Source organism: Xyrauchen texanus, chromosome 5 (genome assembly GCF_025860055.1).
Source record: "Xyrauchen texanus isolate HMW12.3.18 chromosome 5, RBS_HiC_50CHRs, whole genome shotgun sequence".
Taxonomy (NCBI): Eukaryota; Metazoa; Chordata; class Actinopteri; order Cypriniformes; family Catostomidae; genus Xyrauchen; species Xyrauchen texanus.
In genome coordinates, this window is record NC_068280.1 from 4,419,475 (window position 1) to 4,442,727 (window position 23,253).

A 23,253-nucleotide genomic window follows, 5' to 3' on the forward strand; every position below is an offset into this window, starting at 1 on the left:
GAATTGTCTCATATCTTCTGCGTGCATCGTGTAATTTACATCAAAATTGACCGGTATGTTTGGCTTTGAGGGCTGATCACATTAATGTATCTACTGTGGGTCACGGTCATAGCACCACCGACTGGCAGCAGGAAGTGTGGCCCTTACAACATTGTTTTACTAAAGCCGCCAGGAGGAAATGGACCCACGGTGCTTGGGCCCGTTGATTGCTGCTTGTAGCTATATTTATACTTGCATTATCCATCCTTAATGATTCTTTAGCCACTTTGTCTGCTTCTTCAATGCCTTGAACTCCCACATGAACTACTATTGAACTATTATTCCAATCTGTTTTAGACTGTATAATGTAATCATGATTTCTATTAATATATCACTTCTATTTGTTTGGTTTGATTGTAAACTCATAACAACCACCATTGAGTCAGATCATATTATTACTTTATCTGCTCTTACTTCATACATCCAACCTAGTGCCATTAAGATTGCTATCATCTCTGCCGTGTATACAGACCGTCTGTTATTCATCCAATCTTCCTTACTTCAAACTCTGGAACATAAAAATCTGCTCCTGTCCTTGGTTCTTATTACATATGTTTTTATATTAACTCCATCCCTTTTTTCCTTAATTCTTTCATGTAGCTTTAAATCAAGGTGGTATCTGAGGTATTGCAACTATTGAAGCAAATGACTTTGTATGTATATTATATATTAGAATGCATAGGTTATTACAAAGAAAGATCTCAGCTCAGAGAATATGTTAAAGCCATATCCAAAGGGGTAAATAGTTTAACATTACAGAACTTATTGAACAGCAATTTAAAAGTGACTAATGCTGTATTAGATTTCCTAAAGACAACATGTCTTATTAGAAGAATATAACAAATTCCTTGGGAAATAATATAATATTCAGATTAAACAATTAGATTTCCATCTTTTTATTTCCTTCTTCGTCAATGCCTCACACTCCATCCCAGTAGGTGACGGAAATGCACCTAAGCTGGTTTACCAACCGCCAATAAAGCCAGAAAAGAAGAAGAAGAAGAACTTTCTCGCGCCTTTTCGACATTTCCGGCTGTGGCGCGTGCTGTTTACAGGTTCGTGCATATTTGTATATACATTAACTTTCACACTCTTTAATGATTATAAGCACAATGTGTAAACGACGGGTTTTAATATTCCGTTACTAAGAGTTAATAAACTGCACAAAAAGCTCTGTTAGTTAACAGAACACCACAGCTTCTCTGCATTGTTGATTCTTTAGGGCATTAAAATATTGGTCGCATTGTCTTGCAGTGTTTGCATTGAAAAAAGGTGTGAAATGTGTTGTGGATTGTTCCTGTTTTCCAGGACCGTTTGTAATTTTAAAGTGTGGAATTAACAGGACGGAAATAAAGAGCTAAAGTTACCCATTGCTAGACAGAAAACCAACATGAGAATGTAAAATTTTAGTTACTTCTGATGTTTTTTTTGTTTGTTTTTTAACGTCTTTTAAACTTGTATATTGTCAAATTGATATCTGTAATTTTATCAATCAGGATGGAAAGTTTTAGTATTGAGACGAATCAACTAATGCCACAAAACATCACAGAATTAAAGGATATTCTGGGTTTAATGCAAATTTAGCTAAATTGACAGCATTTGTGGCATAATGCTCATTACCAAAAAAAGATTTGACTCATCCCCCCTTTTCTTTAAAAAAGTTAAATCTGGGTAACAGTGAGGCACTTAAAATGGAAGTCAATGGGGCCTGTCAGTTAATGTTAAAATCCTCACTGTTTCAAAATATTAGCCAAAATATGTAAACCGTATGCGTGCAACATGATTTTAGTGTGATAAAATCGCTTGCTAACCTTTTCAGTGTAAAGTTATAGGCAGTTTTACATCTTTGTTGCCATGACGATTTAATGTCAACAAACCCTACTGTAAAAATGACAAATTTAACAACTTTACAGATCAAATAATACATAAGTTTTAATAAGGGAATTAATATAAGTGATTTTATAAAATTATAAGCTTCACATTTTTGCCTTCAAACCGTCCAAAAATTGGCCCCATTCACTTCCATTATGAGTGTCCCACTGTAACTTATTTTTTGCTTTTTATTTGAAAGAAAATGAAGGACGAGTCCAATTTTTGTGTGTTTGTTAATCAGCATTATGCCACAAATGTGGTCGATTGAGTTTAACTTGGATTGAACCCGGATTATTCCTTTAAGTTGCTTATGATATTGAGGACACGGAGACCTATTCATTGTTTACCGATTAAAAATGGTTCCAAAAGCACGGTATTTAACCAGTGTATTATATAAGACGGGTAAATGAAATGTACTTTGTAGACTGAATGATCGTTGTTGTATCTGTTTGTTGTACTATCCATCAGACATGGATCTGAGTGATTTTGAGGCGGATAACTCTGTGAGCTGCCGGTTGGCTTCGCCCATTCCAGATGTGTGTAAAACCGAGGACTGCTGTCTGGGCATCGACGAGGCCGGCAGGGGACCAGTCCTGGGTAAGTGTAATTGCATTTATAAAATGCATGTTTGGATTGAAATTGCAGTGCAAAATTCATATACTGTGTTTCAGGACCCATGGTGTATGGAATATGCTTCTGCCCTGTGTCCAGAAAGGAGGACATGAAGAATCTGAAAGTGGCAGGTGGGTTCAAGGGAATACAAAGCAGTAAGTTTACATGTGCAGTTATAATCAAGATATTTAAAGATGCTGGTGTGTTTGTTGTATGTTTAGACTCAAAGACGCTGACCGAGGCAGAGAGAGAGAACCTGTTTAGGAAGCTCGATGAGGCCAAAAGTTTTGTAGGCTGGGCTCTTCAGATCCTCTCCCCCAACACCATCTCCACCAGCATGCTGCAACGGTACACACAGAGGCTGAAGTGCTGCAGCTCTGTATGCAAGGGAATAAAGCTACTATATACAGATACAAAATAAAGCAGCATAATTTTATCGTCTCTTGTCCTGTTGTTTTCAGAGCAAAATACAATTTGAATGCACTCTCACATGATGCTGCTATTGGTCTGGTGCAGTTTGCCCTGGACTGTGGGGTGCAGCTCAAAGAGGTACAGTATTTATTTTCTTGGAACAAACATGCATAGACAAGGTGGTTAAGCCACTGTGACATGTCTTTTCCCCCAGGTGTTTGTTGATACTGTGGGTCCTGCAGAGAAGTATCAGGAGAAGCTCTCCAAGCTGTTCCCTGAAGTGGCGGTGACTGTTCGTCCTAAAGCTGACTCCCTTTTTCCCATCGTCAGTGCTGCTAGTATCTGTGCCAAGGTAATCGCTGCTTCTGAGCTGGATTATACAAGGAGATTGGAAGTTAGACATTTTTTGAATTTCCTAAGGCGAGCTCAGGGATGACAGAAACCTCCCGTGGAGCAGAAGGGCAAAAGCTCGCTTGATCTTGATTTTCAGTATGAATACGGACAGTGAAAGTGGGGCCTCACGATCCTTCTGGCTTTATGGGTTTTAAGCAGGAGGTGTCAGAAAAGTTGCCACAGGGATAACTGGCTTGTGGCGGCCAAGCGTTCATAACGACGTCGCTTTTTGATCCTTAAATTGCTCTTCCTATCATTATGAAGCAGAATTCACTAAGCGTTGGATTGTTCACCCACTAATAGGGAATGTGAGCTGGGTTTAGACCATCGTGAGACAGGTTAGTTTTATGTGTTGTTGCAATAGTAATCCTGCTCCGTATGAGAGGAACCGCAGGTTCAGACATTTGGTGCGTGTGCTTGGCTGAGGAGCCACTGGTGCGACAGCTACCATCTGTGGGATTATGACTGAACGCCTCTTAGTCAGAATCCCCCCTAAACGTAATGATACCACAGCCGGCCCGCGAGGAGAGCCGTTCGAGACTAGGTTAGGGCGCGGTCAAATGAGTGCCGCCCCTTACCCATCACGCACTGCAAGTTTGTGGAGAACCTGGTGCTAAATGACTCGTAGACGACCTGATTTACTTTTTTTTAAAATGTGTTTAATAAAACAGATTAAGACCAAGTTCTGATTATCTTATTAATATTAATTTGCCAAATTGCTACATTGCTTTGCAACTGTAAACAGCCTACAATTAGGCTAATAAATTACATTACTAGGAATCCGGTCAGAAATTAACTTATTCATTATGTGTCTTCCATTTGATCAATTAATTCAATTTGAGTAATGTTACCAGTAAAATTGACCCAACAGTAACTGATATTTGTAGGGTTGGGTATTGGCATTGATTTCCCAATTTAATCAATTCAATTAGATTCCAATTTTGATTGATTTGAAAATCAATTCATTTGGGAATATTACAGTTACAATGTCAACAGGCATGTTTCAATAATGTCTACTGAGTAAAATGTGATTTGTGACTGAAACGCATTCTGTGATAACTTTTTTTCCTCATTTGTGTATTTCCAAATAGTTTGGTCATTAAGTTAACATAAATATAATGCAATGAGGAGATGACCGCATTTTTCCAGATTTGGAATGAGGAGGTTATTAAACAACTGTTTTCAAGTCCTTCATGCAACAACGCAAAAATGAACATTTCACACAGTGTTTAGTCAGTTAAAGTTCTGTAGATGTATTTATTAATAATGTTGTATTTAACATTTAGGGTTATAGAACATATCCAGATTAATTCACATTAATATTACTATTAAGTAAATTGTATCATTTGGTTACATTTATATTTTTGGATTTCTCATACCTGATTAACTTAGTAAATGGTCTGCACTTATATGGTGCTTTTTTTTAACCTTAGTGGTTTTCAAAACGCTTTACACTGACCCATTCACACACACACCAATGACGGCAGAGGCGCTAGCCTGCCATTGGGAGCAACTTGGGGTTCAGTGTCTTGCCCAAGGCACTTCGGCATTTGGAGTCACGTGGGCCGGGAATCGAACCTCCAACCCTGTGATTAGTGGCCAACACGTTCTACCACCTGAACCACAGCTGTATAGCATGTATAAATCTGTCTTAAAATCTGGTTTAATCATCGAAGTTACAATAATGAACAAACCCAATCTGTTTAAACTAATAACACAAATTATTGTATTGTAATTATACATATTGAATAGATCATTCAAACATTCACAGTGTAAGTTGGAAAAACAATGTGAACCCAAAGGCTAATGACAACAACAAAAGTTATTAGAGTCAGGAGTTGGCAAACCTGGCATCCAAGTAATGACAATTAGATTAGAGGGGTGGGTTAGAGCTACTTTTACTTATAAAATGTTGAGTACTATTCACAAGAAGCATCTGCTGATGTGGACCATGCCTCGCAAAAAAGAGATCTCCGAAAACCTACGTTCAAGAATGGTTTCTTTGTATTAAGCTGGAAAGGGTTACAAAGTTATCTCGAAGGCTTAGATATTCATCTGTCCACAGTTAGACAAACTGTGTATAAATGGAGACAATTTAGTACTATAGATACTCTCTGTAGAAGTAGCCGTCCAGCCAAGATGACTCAAATGGCACACCGCAGAATCCTCAATGAGGGACAAAAAGAACCCTTGAGTGACAGATAAAGACTTGAAGAATCATTGGAGCTGGTTAACATCTCTGTTCATGAGTCTTCTATACAGAAAACATTCAACAGGCTTAATGTCCATGACCGGACACCACAAAGGAAGCAGCTGCTTTCCAACAAAAACATTGCTGCACGCCTGAAGTTTGCCAAAGACCAACTTGACAATCCGTGATGCTACCTGGAAAATAATGTTGTTGACTGATGAAACTGAGGTTAAATTGTTTGGGAAGAACACGCAGCACTACTTATGACATAAAAAAAAAGGCACCGCATAGCAACATGAAAACATCATCCCAATAGTGATGTACGGTGGATGGAGCATCATGATCTGGGGCTGCTTTGCTGCTTCGGGGCCTGGACTGCTTGCAATCATCGAGGGGAAAATTAATTTCCAAGTTTATCAGGACTACAGGATAATGTCAGGATGCCTGTGCACCAGCTGAAGCTCAATAGAAGTTGGGTGATGCAGCAGGACAGTGACCCTAAACATCAAAGTAAATCCACAACAGAATGGCTTCAAAAAAAGGAAATCCACCTTTTGGAGTGTCCCAGTCAGAGCCCAGACCTTAACCCCATAGAGATGCTGAGAAATGACCTCAAGAGAGCCGCTCAAACCAGACATCCTGCGAATATGGCTGAGCTGAAGAAGGTCTAAGGAAGAATGGTCCAAAATTCCTTCTGAACGTTGTGCAGGTATAACACAACTTGACCAGTTATTAAATACAAGGGTTCAATTACTTTTTCCACAGCACTGTGAATGTTTAATGCGATGCGTTCAAGACATAAAAGATTATAGTTGTTCGTGTGTTAGCTTAAACACATTGTGTTTGTCTATACTTGTGACTTTGATGAAGATGAGATCACATTTTATGACCAATTAATGCAGAACACCAGCTAATTCCAAAGTGTTCAAGTTTTCTCACCACTGTATATAACATCTATTCCTCCCACACTTTTGGCATCATAATACAAATATTACTGTAATGCACAATCTCTCCCGGCTTATTTTAACGTGAATGTGTTACTCTCCTCTCTTTGTAGGTGGCCAGAGACCATGCTGTCAAATCCTGGAAGTTTACCGAGGATTTGGGTGATGTGGACACAGATTATGGCTCTGGTTATCCCAATGGTAAGTAGATGCCATCTGATTTCTCTTGTTTGCACAGTGTCTCATTAGCATTTGCTTCTCTGATACATACTGTATACTCAAAATAAATATTTGTTATATATTGTGTACTGTTGTTTAGATCCCAAAACTAAGAGCTGGCTTCTGAAGTATCTGGATCCAGTGTTTGGTTTCCCTCAGTTTGTGAGGTTCAGCTGGAGCACAGCTCAGACACTGCTGGACAGCAAAGCTGCTACTGTCCACTGGTGAGTCTACCAGCAGGGGGTGCTCTCTGAAGTATTATGTTTGGGTTATTTTCTCTTTTATTTCTCTTGTGCATATGTTTTGCTGTTTGTGTTTGCAATCCGTTACTAAAAGTGTTGTGTTTGTGTGTAGGGACGATGATGAGGAGGACGGAGAAAAGGCTGCAGCTCGCCAGAATAACACATCCATGCTTTCTTTCTTCAGCCACAGCAAGCCAGCCGAACTCAAACACACACGGGACACACACCGCTTTTTCACTGAGCGCAAACTACAGAGCATCAACACACTCTGAGCACGAATACATTTATAGACCTCGGAGCTGGGACGCACTGTCACAAAACACATGTTAATATCCATATAAAACTGCTGACCTTGGCCTGAGCTGTGCTGGAAAATGTAGTTTTATGTCCTCATATTCATACTTTTGTACAATGTTTACTGTTAATTGTTTTTGCATGTAAACTAAATAAAGGTGACATTTTCATGTTGAATTTGTCTAATTTTTAAATAGAAATATAGGGTTCCATTGGTGCTTATTCTTAAAGCTTTATTAAATATGATTACAGATCGTTCTGGTCCTGAATCACTGAATTGAAACGTGCACAAAATGAGGGGGTGAAGTATTTTGTCATATTTTTACAGACGTGTAATATGCATAGGCTACTTTAAAATACAAATGTGCTTTTTTTTTTTATATATATATATATATATATATATATATATATATATATATATATATATATATATATATATATATAAATATTTTAAGTAGAATTTTATGTGACTGCATTTATAGACATGTCAAATGATTAGGATACTTTAAAATATAAATGTGCATTTAATAAATATATATATATATATAAAATGTATTTATTTTTACATGACCGGCTATACCGATGTATAAGATGCCTAGGCTACTTTAAAATGTATTTGTACTTTCACATAAAGTGGAAAAGGTTTGTAATGTAACTAATTATTAATTTAAATATTAAATCTGCAATATTACCAGTGAAATGTACAAAAATTACATATGTAATTAATAATTCGATTATAAAAGTTTGTTTAGAATTGTTTATTACCTTTAATTGTTTATTTAACGCCTAGATTTGTGTCTAGTGCACTTCAAATGTTTCACAAAAGGCTCCTTTTATGAAAGACTCACTTTAGCTCAGAAGTGCAATACGAAATCCGTCAGAATATGCGACGCAGACGTTATGACGCCGCGACAGCAGGTGGCGCTACAAACAGTCACAGGATCAAACTAATAAAGCAAAAGAACTAGAGCGGCAGTTTCCGTCTTCACTCTGTGGTATGGTGAGTTTGATGCGAGGCATTCACTTCTATTTATATATTACATGTTAATAGTTTAAACTGTTATTTTAATTTTAGTTTAGTAAATCTGTACTGTATTTTACACATTTGTGCTTTGGTGTAGGTAGTAGTCTGGACTGTTTGGAGCATACAGTATTAAAAGAGTTTTCTCACTGTTAACAGCTAATTGAATTTAATCTCTGTTTGTGTTTTGTATTAACAGCAATGCCACTGTTGTTTTTACACACGCATATTTCTCAATACACACATACAAAACACACAGTGACATCCATACCAACTCACTCACTCACAAAATTTAAGCATTTATTAAGTTGTCCTGCAGTGCTTCAAAATACAGCAAACAGAAAATAGGAATAAAGCAAATATTTGCTCCATAGGCTAAACATGAGAAAAATGGCACTATCTGGTGGAAAATGTACAAAATGTACATTTTGAAGCCAGGGCTCTGAAATGAAAACATAATATAATAGAATTCATAATGTTATGCTTTAATGGCGCTGGGATCATATATTGCAGTTTCAATGGGGACATTTTTGTCCTGAAAGTCCTGAGTGTAACTATTTTGTGTATTTTAGGAACTGTGGTTGAAATATCAAAATTCCCCCCAAAATACACACCTTTGGCTAAATGTGTGGCGTTGGCATTAACAGCCAAAATTATAATAAAAAATAAAAAAAAGACTAAAATGTCCCGAAGGTTGCACAAGGGTTAAGTCTTGCTCTTTTTTTGCAGTGATACTTCACCTTAAATTTGTCAGTCATGGACATACGACCAAATCACACTGTCTACATCAACAATGTCAATGACAAAATCAAGAAAGAAGGTAAAATCTTTAGTCCCTACTTGGAACATATCTGCACCAGTTGTCTCACTCTGAACTTTAAAGTGACGTGTTGGAGATATATTGCAATTATAAAAAGTCATGTGAATCTAAACTGCTCTGTATCTTTTCCCTGCAGAGTTGAAACGATCGCTGTACTCGTTATTCTCCCAGTTCGGCCAGATTCTGGACATTGTTGCTCTGAAGACGGCAAAGATGAGGGGCCAGGCGTTTGTTATCTTCAAAGAGCTTGCTGCAGCCACAAATGCCCTCAGACAGCTTCAGGGTTTCCCTTTCTACAATAAGCCCATGGTCAGGGGCCCAAACATCAATCACAGCTCATTTTGTTTACATGTTGAACGAGAAACTACATAGAAGTCGTGGATATTTTTCCTTTTCAGCAAATATTGAATGGAATATTTTTTTTTTAATCAATAATCCTCAAAAAACAAAAAAACAAATCCGCCATTATTGACTCACCCCCATGTTGTTATTATTGGACTTCTTTATGGTGTGTGTGTTTTTTTTATCCTTTTGAAGTGTTGCTGTATGGAAAAGTGTATACAGAGTAATAACAGCCGTCAGGTTTGGAACGATTAATGTCGTAATCAATGACTGAATCTTGCTTTTTGGATGAACTACCCTATTAATAGTCTTGCCGATGTTGATCAGTCTTTGAACAGATTGGAAAGTCAGTATTAAAAGCCTTAAACTTGTCTCAGTTTCTAATTGTAGCATTTGGTCTGTTTGTAGCGAATCCAGTATGCAAAAACCGACTCCGACGTCATCATGAAGATGAGAGGCACGTATGGAGATAAAGAAAAGAAGAAAGATAAGAAGAAGAAAGCTCAGGAACAGGTGGCAAATGTCAACAAGAAACCAGTGGTGAGTTTAAATGCATGCATGCATGTTTGTGCTGTGATGTATTGGTAAAGACCAACCAGATCAAATTAGCAAAATAATTTGTCATTATAGATGTAGAAACCTGTTGCTAAAGATGTTTGTATTGGCTTTTTTTCTCTCTCTAAAGGGGGCTGTAAGCACACAGCCACCTGCTCCTGCCACAGATCTGGTATGTCATGCATTTCATTTTTCAATACAATGTAGTTTTCGTTCAGACCTGTATCATGTACCTGAAGATCCTAACTTGCTTCCAATTGCAATAAATGCATGCAGCATTGTCTGTTGACTGATGTTTTTTTTATTTTCTTGTTCTAGGTCCCTGACAACCCACCAAATTATATTCTGTTCCTGAATAATCTTCCAGAAGAGACCAATGAGATGATGCTCTCTATGTTGTTCAATCAGTAAGTACAAATTAAACCTACAGTGACAAACGTCGTGCAAAAAACAGGCCTTGTTTATTTTTAGCTGTTTTTACACTCTTTTAGTTCATTCATTAAACCTTTTAAATCATATTGGCTATAATGGTTGTTTGTTTGAAATGGTGGGTTCTCTGATTAATGAACACCCTTTTAAGTTAATTCAGAGTAAATGCATAAATGTCAAGATATACAGTAGCAAGAAAAGTATGTGAACCCTTTTGAATAAGTTGGTTTTGTGCATTTATTACTTGTAAAATGTGATCTCATCTTCATTAAAGTCACAAGTATAGACAAACACAATGTGCTAAAGCAAAAACACACAATTATAATCTTTCATGTCTTTATTGAACACATCCCATTAAACATTCATAGTGCTGTGGAAAAAGTAAGTGAACCCCTAGGCTAAAAACGTCAACAAAAGCTAATTACAGTCAGCAGTTGGGCAACTTGTCACCCGATTAATGAAACTAGATTGGAGGTGTGGGTTAGAGCTACTTTTACTTATAAAAAGCACTCAAGCATTTTGAATTTGTTATTCACAAGAAGAATCTGCTGATGTGGACCATGCCTTGCAAAAATTAGATCACTGAAGACCTATGATCAAGAATTGTTGCTTTGCATTAAGCTGGAAAGGGTTACAAAGTTATCTAGAGGAGTTTAGATATTCATCTGTCCACAGTTAGGAAAATTGTCTATAAATGGAGGCAATTTAGTACTATAGGTACTCTCTCTAGAAGTGGCCGTCCAGCCAAGATGACTCAAAGGGCTCTGCAGAATCTTCAATGAGGTACAAAAGAACCCTTGAGTGACAGATAAAGACTTGAAGAATCATTGGAGCTGGTTAACATCTCTGTTCATGAGTCTTCTATATGGAAAACATTAAACGGGCATAATGTCCATGACAGGAAACCACGAAGGAAGCCGCTGCTTTCCAACAAATACATTGCTGCACGCCTGAAGTTTGCCAAAGACCACCTTGACATTCCACAACGCTACTGGGAAAATGTTTTGTGGACTGATGAAATTAAGGTTGAATTGTTTGGGAAGAACAGGCAGCACTATGTATGGCATAAAAAGGGCACCGCATACCAACATAAAAACATCATCCCAACAGTGAAGTACGGTGGAGGAAGCATCGTGATTTGGGGCTGCTTTGGGGCCTTGACCACTTGTAATCATTGAGAGAAAATGAATTCCCTACAAAGATATCCGACAGGATAATGTCAGGATGCCTGTGCACCAGCTGAAGCTCAGTAGAAGTTGATTGATGCAGCAGGACAATGACCCTAAATATCGAAGTAAATCCACTACTAAATGTCTTAATATATAAAATTCCACCTTTTTTAAGTGGTCCAGTCAGAGCCCAGACTTTAACCCAATAGAGATGCTGTGGAATGACCTCAAGAGAGCCGCTCAAACCAGACATCCTAAGAATATGGCTGAGCTGAAGCAGTTCTGGAAGAATGGTCAAAAATTCCTTCTGAACGTTGTGCAGGTCTAATCCGCAGCTAATGGAAACATTTGGTTGAGGTTATTGCTGCCAAAGGAGGATCGACCAGTTATTAAATCCAAGGATTCACTTACTTTTTCCACAGCACTGTGAATGTTTAATGGGATGTGTTCAATAAAGACATGAAAGATTATAATTGTGTGTGTGTTGTTAGCTTTAGCACATTGTGTTTGTCTGCACTTGTGACTTTAATGAAGATGAGATCACATTTTATGACCAATTAATGCAGAACCGCAGCTAATTCCAAATGGTTCACATACTTTTTCTTGCCGCTGTATATTGAATATTTTCAAAATGAGACCGGTTCTCTGAAGTCTCCTTTTATTGGTTTTCTCTCATATTCCATCTGCTTTGCAGGTTTCCAGGCTTTAAAGAGGTTCGTCTGGTCCCTGGAAAACACGACATTGCGTTTGTTGAGTTTGAGAGTGAAGCTCAAGCCGGAGTCGCCAAAGACGCACTACAGGGTTTCAGAATTACGGCTACGTGTGCCATGAAGATCACATATGCCAAAAAGTGACCTCGCCCACTGCCATGCCCACAGTGGAAACCGGAACTGTAATGACTGTAAATGTGGCTCTAATCGGTGGATTCTCGGTTCTAATATGCGTTTGCTCTTTCATTTAATCTCATTTTTTAAAGATTTCTGCTCAACGGCTGTGTAGTATTTTCAGTTGTGTTCTTAGTTTTTTCGTTTGTTTGTTTTGTATGAAAATAATTTGGCCACTGAGGATATTATAAATTTCAGGTCAGATGTTTATTTTGTACTGTAGACTATTAAAAGTAGCTTCTACAATACATGTTGGCCGGCCTACATTTTTCTTCATATATTCTCCGAGATGATGCGAGTTGTCACTGTGTAGCTAAAAACGTACTTTATTGCTCCTTAGTCATTATAACTAAGAGCTGTTTGTAATTGCACATTCAATTAATGTCTCTCTGACAATTTGTTCCTGTGGTGCATCGTTTGTGCAGTTGCTATCGGTCAGGCATGAGCACCCTGTACTCACAGACTATGATTGGAATAGTTGATTTGGCACAGAATGGCGAGACATTCATATGCGTCAGCACTCGCACACTAAATATTCTGTAGATACAAGTTGATAGATACATGCTCCTGTTATTGATGTAGTACTGCATATAGTTATAAGGCTTGTTTATTTAAAAATCTGCCAATCTATGGGTACATGACAGAATGTGCTATGTGGGTTAGAGATAAACTTTGATTTGCCTAAGAAAGAAAATGCATCCATGTTTCCGTGTTTTGAGGACTGTGCGTTTCGTTTGAAAGAAAATGATCACAGAGCAGCAGATTGTTTGTGAGCGATTAAGTTTTGTTTATCAGAGACTGGTCTCATAATTGTAGCAGCTGGGTATGTGACCTTAGAGGTGACTGACATTTTCAGACGTGCTGTTTTTAAAAATGTCACAATGAGAGGTTTGCATAATGACTGACAAAAAATAAATAAATTAGTCCCTGCGCATAAAATAAATAAATGAGTCCCTGCGCCCCCACTAATTATCATTTAAAAAAACATTATATACAGTATCTCACAAAAGTGAGTACACCCCTCACATTTTTGTAAATATTTGATAATATCTTTTCATGTGACAACACCGAAGAAATGACACTTTGCTAAAATGTAAGGTAGTGAGTGTACAGCTTGTATAACAGTGTACATTTGCTCTCCCCTCAAAATAACTCAACACACAAACATTAATGTCTAAACCGCTGGCAACAAAAGTGTTTGAATAACAAAATTGGGCCCAATTAGCCATTTTCCCTCCCAGGTGTCATGTGACTCGTTAGTGTTACAAGGTCTCAGGTGTGAATGGGGAGTAGGTGTGTTAAATTTGGTGTCATCGCTCTCACACTCCCTCATACAGGTCACTGGAAGTTCAACATGGCACCTCATGGCAAAGGATGCTCTGAGGATCTGAAAAAAAATAATTGTTGCTCTACATAAAGATGGCCTAGGCTAGAAGAAGATTGCCAAGACCCTGACACTGAGCTGCAGCACGGTGGCCAAGACCCTACAGCGGATTAACAGGACAGGTTCCACTTAGAACAGGCCTCGCCATGGTCGGCCAAAGAAGTTGAGTGCATGTGCTCAGCGTCATATCCAGAGGTTATCTTTGGGAAATAGACGTATGAGTGCTGCCAGCATTGCTGCAGAGGTTGAAGGGGTGGGGTGGGTGTCAGCCTGTCAGTGCTCCGACCATACGCCGTGCACTGCATCAAATTGGTCTGCATGGCTGTCATCCCAGAAGGAATCCTCTTCTAAAGATGATGCAGAAGAAAGCCTGCAAAGAGTTTGCTGAAGACAAGCAGACTAAGGACATGGATTACTGGAACCATGTCCTGTGGTCTGATGAGACGGTGTCAAGCGTGTGTGGCAGAAACCAGGTGAGGAGTACAAAGACAAGTTTGTCTTGCCTACAGTCATGCATGGTGATGGGAGTGTCATGGTCTGGGGCTGCATGAGTGCTGCCGGCACTGGGGAGCTACAGTTCATTGAGGGAACCATGAATGCCAACATGTACTGTGACATACTGAAGCAGAGCATGATCCCCTCCCTTCGGAGACTGGGCCGCAGGGCAGTATTCCAGCATGATAACGACCCCAAACACCTCCAAGACAACCACTGCCTTGCTAAAGAAGCTGAGGGTGAAGGTGATGGACTGGCCAAGCATGTCTCCAGCCCTAAACCCTATTGAGCATCTGTGGGGCATCCTCAAATGGAAGGTGGAGAAGCACAAGGTCTCTAAAATCCACCAGCTCTGTGATGTGGAAGAGGACTCCAGTGGCAACCTGTGACGCTCTGGTGAACTCCATGCCCAAGAGGGTTAAAGCAGTGGTGGAAAATAATGGTGGCCACACAAAATATTGACACTTTGGGCCCAATTTGGACATTTTCACTTAGGGGTGTACTCGCTTTTTTTTTAACCACTTGCCAGCGGTTTACACATTAATGTTTGTGTGTTGAGTTATTTTGAGGGGACAGCAAATTTACACTGTTATACAAGCTGTACACTCACTAATTTACATTGTAGCAAAGTGTCATTACTTCAGTGTTGTCACATGAAAAGATATTATCAAATATTTACAAAAATGTGAGGGGTGTACTCACTTTTGTGAGATTCTGTGTGTGTGTGTGTGTGTGTGTGTGTGTGTATATGTATAAATGGGACAATCAAGGACAACTTGTCAACAAGTTTTGATAGGTAGGATGAATGGAAGAGAAAAATATCTATTAATTCGATCTTTTGGTCACCCTGTCTTTTTATGCCTTCGTATTTCAATGGCCAGTTATTGGTCACTTAGTCTGTATTTGGTTAATAGTTGTCTATGTTTGGTATTTATGACCAAGAACAGATATTCAGCAAGTCTATACCCTTTGTTGAGTTGAAGGAAATGTTGTAGGTGACTGCTTTTCTTTGTTCCCTACAATGGTACATATACAGTACTGTGCAAAAGTTTTAGGCACTTCAAAAATAATGGCATAGTTTTCAAATAACATCATACAAAATCCAGTAAACATATAAAAAGCTAAATCAATATTTGGTGTGACCACATTTGCTTTGTGGATTGAGATCCAAAACTTTAACATTCTTTTTTTTATATATTTAAGTTGAGAGGTAGACGGCTGAGTTGTGCTCTACATGCATCATTGGGTGTCTTTCTGTGGACATTCAGAAATGACTGAATTATACATGTAAACCTTCTATATGATGTTTGTCCCAAGCATTATGTCTGTAATTACTTAATGGAATCCAGACTTTCCTTCCATATAAAGCAATGGGGAGTATGACACTATCAAATATCTTCGTCCAAATTCTGATTGGAATGCATATTTTGAATAATTACATTTTTATGGCATGCATTGGTCTGTGGGCTTTTGTAATTAATGTTTTAATTGCTGAATTAAAATTTCCATAGGGGGTTAAGACAAGTCCTAGGTAAGTATATTGTAAGGTATGTTGAAGTGTGGTATCATTTCAAGTAAATTTGTATTTTTGTTACAGATTTTCTGAAATATAATTTAAATTTTATGGATAGTGATTTCTAGGGCTCTGTTTTGGCAGAATTGATTTAGGATGTATAGATTGTTTTGGAGACCTTCTGGTGTTTTAGATCAAATTAATAGATCATTTGCATACAGTAAATATTTGACTTCCGTGTCCTGTAGTTCTAGTTCTGGACTTGCGGATCTATCCAGCTGGTCTGCTAATTCATTCATATAAATGTTAAATAAAGTCAGGCTGGGGTGGGGGGTGGTAGCTCGGTGAGTATTGACGCTGACTGCCACCCCTGTAGTCGCGAGTTTGAATCCAGGGTGTGCTGAGTGATTCCAGCAAATTCTCCTAAGCAACCAAATTGGACGGTTGCTAGGGAGGGTTACATAGGGTAAACTTGTGGTCATGAATAGTGGTTCTCGCTCTCAATGGGGCACGTGGTAAGTTGTAAGTGGATCTTGTAGCATGAGAGGATGCGGTGAGACAGTGTCATGCACAATGAGCCACATGATAAGATGCACGGATTGACGGAGTAGAGAAGCGGAGGCAACTGAGACTTTTCCTCCACCACCCGGATTGAGATGAGTAACCGTGCCAGCACGAGGATGTACTAAGTAGTGGAAATTGTGCATTCCAAATTGGGGAGAAAGGGGGATAAAATAATAATAATGAAGTCATGCTGAGGCAGCAGCCTTGTCTTAACCTCTCAATGTTAGGAAAAATATTCTGTTCTTTTCTGACTAATTTTTACTACACACTTATTTTGGGTGTACATATTTGTAATTATGTCATATACCTTACCCCATATGCTGCTTTGAATAATTTAATATACATTTTTTTATGCCAAATGGAGTCAAAAACCTTCTTGAAATCAATGAAGCAAGCAAATATTTTGCCCTCTGTCTTTTGGTGTACGTGTTTCTTAATGTGTTTAGTGTAAATATATGATACGTGGTTCGATGTTCAGTAAGGAAACCAATTTGAGATTTGCTGATGACAATGTTTTCTTTAATGAAAGATGAAAGTAGTGAGTTGATAATGGAACAGAATACTTTTCCTAAGTTACTGGTTACACAGATTCACCTGTAGTTATTGAGATCTGTTTTGTCTCCACTTTTAAAGATTGGAGATATAAGCCCTTTATTCCACACATCAGGAAAAACATCCGACATTAGAAACATGTTAAAAAGTTTCAGCAATGCTTTCTGTAATATAGGAGAGATATTTTTTTGTATATAATTTCTGATGTTGTCAGGACTGCAGGGTTTATTGGATTTAAGGGATTTCAGTTTTTCAATTAGTTCTAGTTTTGGTTGTTTTTGATGCATGACTCAAGAGTATTAAACTTTTCAAGGATTTTTGTTTGATTAGGGTAATTTAAATAACCAATTTGATGGGTATAGAGGTTTTCAAAATAATCTTTCCAAATGTTCCATCTTGTTTGGCTAGTTCATGTGGTTTTGTTGTTCCTAAGCCATTCCATAGGCTCCAGAATTGACTCTGGTCTATGGTGTTTTCAATGTTCTTTAGGGTCTGGTTGTAGTATTCCTGTTTTTCTGTCTCAGTGTATTTTTGTATTGTTTAAGAAGTTGTGAGTGTTCTAAATGTAACTCTTCGTGTTTTTGGTTTGATGTATCATAGAGAAGTAGGAGGAGGAGGTTGAGGAGAAGAAATAAAAAGTAAAGAGTAAGTTGAAAACAGTTTGAGAGGATCTGAATTGTTAATGAACTTATTCTGGTAATAGTCAAACTTACGGTAGCAGCAGAAACACTCCCAGAGGAGAAAGAGGTCAGCAGGGTCTTTTGACTAAAGCCACTATCTCGCTGCAGCCCTGAGCTAAGTGCTGTGGTCACTGAGAGTCTCGGAAAGCCAAGGGCTAGAGGGTATGGCACGTGATGTCCTGGAGGTAAGAGGACAGACATCATCAAAGCAAGATGTTAATGTTGAGCAAAGCGCATTTACAGCTTTATTTACATCATGTGAAGAGAAGTGGTTAGCGGAGGGGAAGGGATGCAGAGACCATAGAAGAGAAGTGAGAGAGAGTTAAGGTTATGGCGGAAGGAGAACATGGGTGGAGTTAGAGGTAAGGAAGAAGGGAAAGTGACAAATGAAGTCAGAGATATGTAGAGGGGTAACAAGGGAATAACTGGAGATAAAATTACGTGGAAGGATGAGATCTAGCCATTTTCCTGCTCTGTGTGTTGCAGGGGATTGGCATTCTTGTAAGGTCAGAAGAGCTATAAAGTCAGCCGCTTGAGGTTTGTACAGGTGGATGCTGAAATCCCAAAGTACCACCGCTGGAGTGCCATTCTCAGGGAATGAGGACGGCAGTATATCTAGCTCTTCAACGAAGTTGACCTGGAGGACGACAGATGACCAAAAAGTACATTTTCAAAGGATTAGTGACAGTAATGGCTTGATATTCCAAAGAGGTGTAATTTCTATGTGTTGGAAATTAGCAAACTAGTCTCCCCACCTGGGCAGGCCCAGTTATACGAGGGGTATGGGTGAAAGCAAAGTCATTTGAGAGAGCTCAGGGAGTCTCAGCGGTTTGCTGCACCAGTGCTGTCTGTCTGTCAATCTATAAGTAACCCAAACACCCTCCTAACAACACCCTAACAGCCAACCAGAACACCCTAGCAACCAACTTATAATGCATTTACCACCCAGGGAACCATAGAAATGCCCTAGCAACCACAACCTCTCAGAACACCTCAGCAACCTTAGTAACCCTGTGTACATAAGGCCCGTAATACCTTCAAACTTAAGCTTCAGACTATTTGAAACTCTCAGGCAAGGCTTTACTTTTCTGAAAAAGACAATAAAGGTGAAATTAGCTCCTGTCATCCTCATTTAATCTCCAAAGAAGTTGACCACTGAACTCTTATTATCATCATGACAGTCTAATCATCTCCCTGCACACAGCTCTGATCTAGTTCAAAACTCGGGTAGCTTTACACAATCTCTGGAGCAACTCAAGCGTGCTGGAAATTAGTGTGTATGGACTGCCGTCTGTAAGGGAGGCACCTGCTATCAATTGAGGTTCACTGGGTCTCCAGTGTAGTTTTAATGGATGTACCCAGCTGTCTATCTTTGAAGCCCCACTCATTTTAATAGAGGTGTTCTTATTTTGTCCTGTTGTGTTACTCTATGCATGGTTTCGCTGTAAGATCAGCTTGTGGCTTTAGTGATGCTTTTATGACTCTGTTTTCGCTGGACGGTGTGTGAGAGTGATTTAAAAAGAGAGTGAAGGTTATTTTTGTCCATGCAGTAATCTGCCGAACCCATCAGTGTCCAAGCTGTAAATTTAAAGAATGTTCAGGAATAATTCTGTCGGGAGTGAAGGTGTGTGTGTGTGTGTGTGTGTGTGTGTGTGTGTGTGTGTGTGTGTGTGTGTGTGTGTGTGTGTGTGAAGGACAAGACTGATTCTCTTTGATGGTTTCATTCCATGTGAGTAAATCTTAACACAACAACTATTTCACTTTCCTATGCAGCTTGTCCAGATGACTTTAACTCTTTCTCCTATGTGACACCAGAAGAAGCTCATCTTCTTTAGTTGGAAACATAGGACAGCTGGGTCAATCTCACGAAAACATGTCCAGGTCACATTTAATCTGAGAATCATAAGGAAATAAATATAATTTTTAATTATGTTTTGCACAAAGAAGCAAAGGTGGCATCCCTCCACCTCCCCATTTCCACCTTTTATATCTTAGAACGCCTATACCAATTATTATTATTCAAAATTATATAAAATTTCTTGCTTAAGTCAGATAGACCAGTTCTGTGCTCGAGCTCCTCCATTATTGACAGCACACCAAATCCGTTTACCTTAATGCACTCCAGGACTATATGAACTAGTGAAATGCTGATAATATACTTTTGGACGAATTGGACAAATGCAAAACAGAAGCATTTTCATAAGTGGACCTAGACATTTGAAACTGTGTATCATTCTCCTGAGAAAAAATCACTTCTGTTGAACATCAGCAGTAAAAGCTTTAATCCTGGACATTAAATGGAGTTGCTTGATTTAGACGGTTATTTCATATGAGGATTAATCTATGTACCTATGGTTCCTACAAACTGCTAACAACAATAACAAAGACACTATGGAGTGGCTTTCCATACATTTTACTCATAGTACTGACCAGCCCAGACATAAAAAAAAAACTGTATTACTTGGTATGTTTGTCTCCTTTAACCATACCAACATTGTAAGAATTACATTATCAGCAAAATTGTACATCAATACCCACAGTATGAGAATAAAGCAGTTTATTTCCCTTTTAAAGAGAGAGAACGGGCAAATAGGAAATATCCAAGGGTATTTATGGTCTTTGCACCCTTGAATTTGTTAACCCAGGGTCATTTTTAATCTTGGGTTAATGTAATTCTGGGTTTCTGTATATTTTTTCATGTTCGACAAAGTTCATATTTGAGCTTATCAACGAATGGTTGGGTTACACTGTTTACCTTTGGCACATCTATATATATTAGTTTGAGTTATGCTGCAGTTGTTAAACTTAATAAAGTGCTTCGTCAGTGCTAGCAAATGACTAAATGCTTTTGTAGATTTAGTTTTTAATTGACTGTAGGTAAATATCCACTTCATCCTATGATCTTTTTGTTCTCTGTGTTTTATCCGGTTATTGTTCAATGCAGTACTGAGTAGTTTACATATGAATTGTAATCTGGTACTGTTTACAAATTACGTGACCAAAATTGTTGTCATTAACATAATCTTTTGGATTACATTTTTTTAAATAATCTAATCTGATTGCTTTTGGATTACTTCTGACCTAATTCTTGTTTATTTGATGTCACATGCATTTGAGTATTATAGATTATATATATCTGAGTGGGATAAACTTGCCATTTTGACAATGTTGCTTACTGGTAAATGCATTTAAAGATAACATACTTAATGAATCAAAATATGAGAATATATATGATTTGTTTTGTGTGTGTTTTACTCGCAACTTGTGTGTCTGAGTGAAATTAAAAAAAGGCACTTAAAATGTTCTTACTCTAACAATTATGGGTTTACAAACGCCATCCAAGTGTTACAGATAAGACCAGTTATATTTGTAAATCAACGTCATAAAGTTTCAAACATTATCACAAAAGCACATTAATATAAAACAAATATTAAGACTAAAACTAACTTTACTGCACTAATGCAATGGGTTCTGCAGTAATGTGCGGAGTGCCTAATTTATTTTATTTTTTTTTAATTTTCCCTTTATCACAAATAATAGCCTATTCTGTTATATTTCTTTAAAAAAGCACTATGGTAATTGTTTATTTATTTATTTTCAGTTATGGTCTATGATAACCCCATGTTTATGACATGTGTCATAGAAAAACCATGGTATTTCTTAAAGTACCATGGAGTGCCATGACAGCATCATGAAATATGATCATGATCATTCATTCAGTACCATGCATTACCCTGGTAACGTGGTGCATTGTGCGACGAGAAAGTGCGAGCGCAGGGCGATCGACTGTGTTCTGAGAATGCTACAGGGTCCTTGAATAACGTATAACATGCGAGCAAGGGCAGGAGTTTCTGGTGCCCCTCTAGGGTATGATGGTGCCCCCCAGGGAGTTGGTGCCCTACGCAGACTGGGTAATATACGTGGTGCTGTGGTAGCCTAATGATAATTTTCTGAAAGTGATTAGTCTAATGGCTAATTAGTTTCAACAAAACCAAACTGGCTTTGGCTGAACATGACAGCTCCTTCAGTTTATGTCAATATTCTAGAAAAGACTAATTTAATTTACACTGGCTGCCAAACGTTTGGAATAATTGCTGTTTCGGAGGGAAATTGGTACTTTAATTGGTAATTCACCAAAGTTGCATTCAACTGATCACAAAGTATAGTCAGGACATCACACATAAACGGCACCATCACTATTTGAAAGTCATTTTTGAGAAAATCTAGACAGCAGCATCACTCCAACACCTTATCCTTGAGTAATCATGCTAAATTGATCATTTGGTTCTAGAAAATCACTTGAAAGCTATTTGGTTTGATAAATGAACATTGTGTTTGAGTTGCCACAGTATGCAATAGACGGGCATGTCTTAAGATCAATATTAGGTCATAAATGGTAAAAAAAAGAAACAGATTTCTCTAGAAACTCATCAGGTCAATCAATGTTTTGAGGAATGAATCTATACAATTCTTGAAACTGCCAAAAAAACTGAAGATTTCATACAAAGGTGTAACAACAGTCTTCAAAGACAAAGCACAACTGTCTCTAACAAGGACAGAAAGAGATGTGGAAGACCAGATGTACAACTAAACAAGAGGATGAGTACATCAGAGTCTCTAGTTTGAGAAATAGACGCCTCACATGTCCTCAGCTGACAGCTTCATTGAATTCTACCCGCTCAACACCAGTTTCATGTACAACAGTAAAGAGAAGACTCAGGAGAACTTATGGGAAGAATTGCAAAGAAAAAGCCACTTTTGAAACAGAAAAACAAAAAGAAAAGGTTTGAGTGGGCAAAGAAACACCGACATTGGACAACAGATAATTGGAAAAGAGTGTTATGGATCTTAAGCCTCATTGAGCTTTTGTGGGATCAGTTAGACTGTAAGGTGTGTGAGAAGTGCCCGACAAGACAGACACATCTATGGCAAGTGCTACAGGAAGTGTGGGGTGAAAGGTCACCTGAGTATCTGGACAAACTGACCGCTAGAATAACAAGAATCTGCAAAGCTGTCATTGCTGCATGTGGATGATTTTTTTTGATGAGAACTCTTTGAAGTAGTTTGATTTGTTCAATTTGTAATAGACATTTTTCACGTTATTAACGTCCTGACTATACGTTGTGATAATTTGCCACTTTGCTCTTATGAAAAGAAATTGGTACTTTAATTCACCAAAGTCTGTACATTATTCCAAACTTTTGGCCGTCAGTGTACGTCACTGAAAGCGACGCGACCGCTCCCATTATAATTAAATATAAATGTAAAAATATAATGTAAATAAATCTGTCAACACAATTGGTACGCGATGTCCGAAATGCAGTAGCAATCGCGTATTAGTCTTTTGATGAACTTAAAATACATGGACTGGACTTTTTATCTGACCTGTTACTCGTCTGAGGTAACGGCACTTCGATGCTCCGGGGCGAATCAAAACTGCATTTTTTGCTTCCTTGAAGGGCACTACTGCGGGAGGGGATCCCACTCGAAAGCTCCTTCAAAATAAAAGTGAGAAAATGAATCTTTTCTCGGAGGGCCCTTCCACAAGAGTTTTAGCGAAGGGTACATTCATACAGTAATGCCATGTTTCCTTCAGAGTACCCACTTCAAGGGCTCTGCAGTTTGGAG

At 38.3% G+C, this 23,253-nt stretch overlaps 2 protein-coding genes across 2 annotated transcripts; both read left to right on the forward strand.

Annotated features, from left to right (window-relative positions):
* The first annotated feature begins 1,046 nt into the window (after positions 1-1,046).
* rnaseh2a (ribonuclease H2, subunit A) lies at positions 1,047-7,374 on the forward strand. The gene is made up of 9 exons (XM_052127650.1): positions 1,047-1,094; positions 2,380-2,508; positions 2,583-2,654; positions 2,745-2,871; positions 2,985-3,072; positions 3,149-3,286; positions 6,576-6,663; positions 6,782-6,905; positions 7,036-7,374. Exons 2-9 carry the CDS (start codon positions 2,382-2,384, stop codon positions 7,193-7,195), a joined length of 924 nt encoding a protein of 307 aa, XP_051983610.1. The 5' UTR covers positions 1,047-1,094; positions 2,380-2,381; the 3' UTR covers positions 7,196-7,374.
* A 788-nt stretch (positions 7,375-8,162) lies between these two features.
* LOC127644461 (U2 small nuclear ribonucleoprotein B''-like) lies at positions 8,163-13,089 on the forward strand. Its single transcript, XM_052127651.1, has 7 exons — positions 8,163-8,217; positions 8,968-9,058; positions 9,195-9,367; positions 9,809-9,940; positions 10,086-10,127; positions 10,274-10,362; positions 12,248-13,089. The coding sequence occupies exons 2-7, from the start codon at positions 8,995-8,997 to the stop codon at positions 12,405-12,407; spliced, it is 660 nt and encodes a 219-aa protein (XP_051983611.1). The 5' UTR covers positions 8,163-8,217; positions 8,968-8,994; the 3' UTR covers positions 12,408-13,089.
* The last annotated feature ends 10,164 nt before the right edge of the window (positions 13,090-23,253 follow it).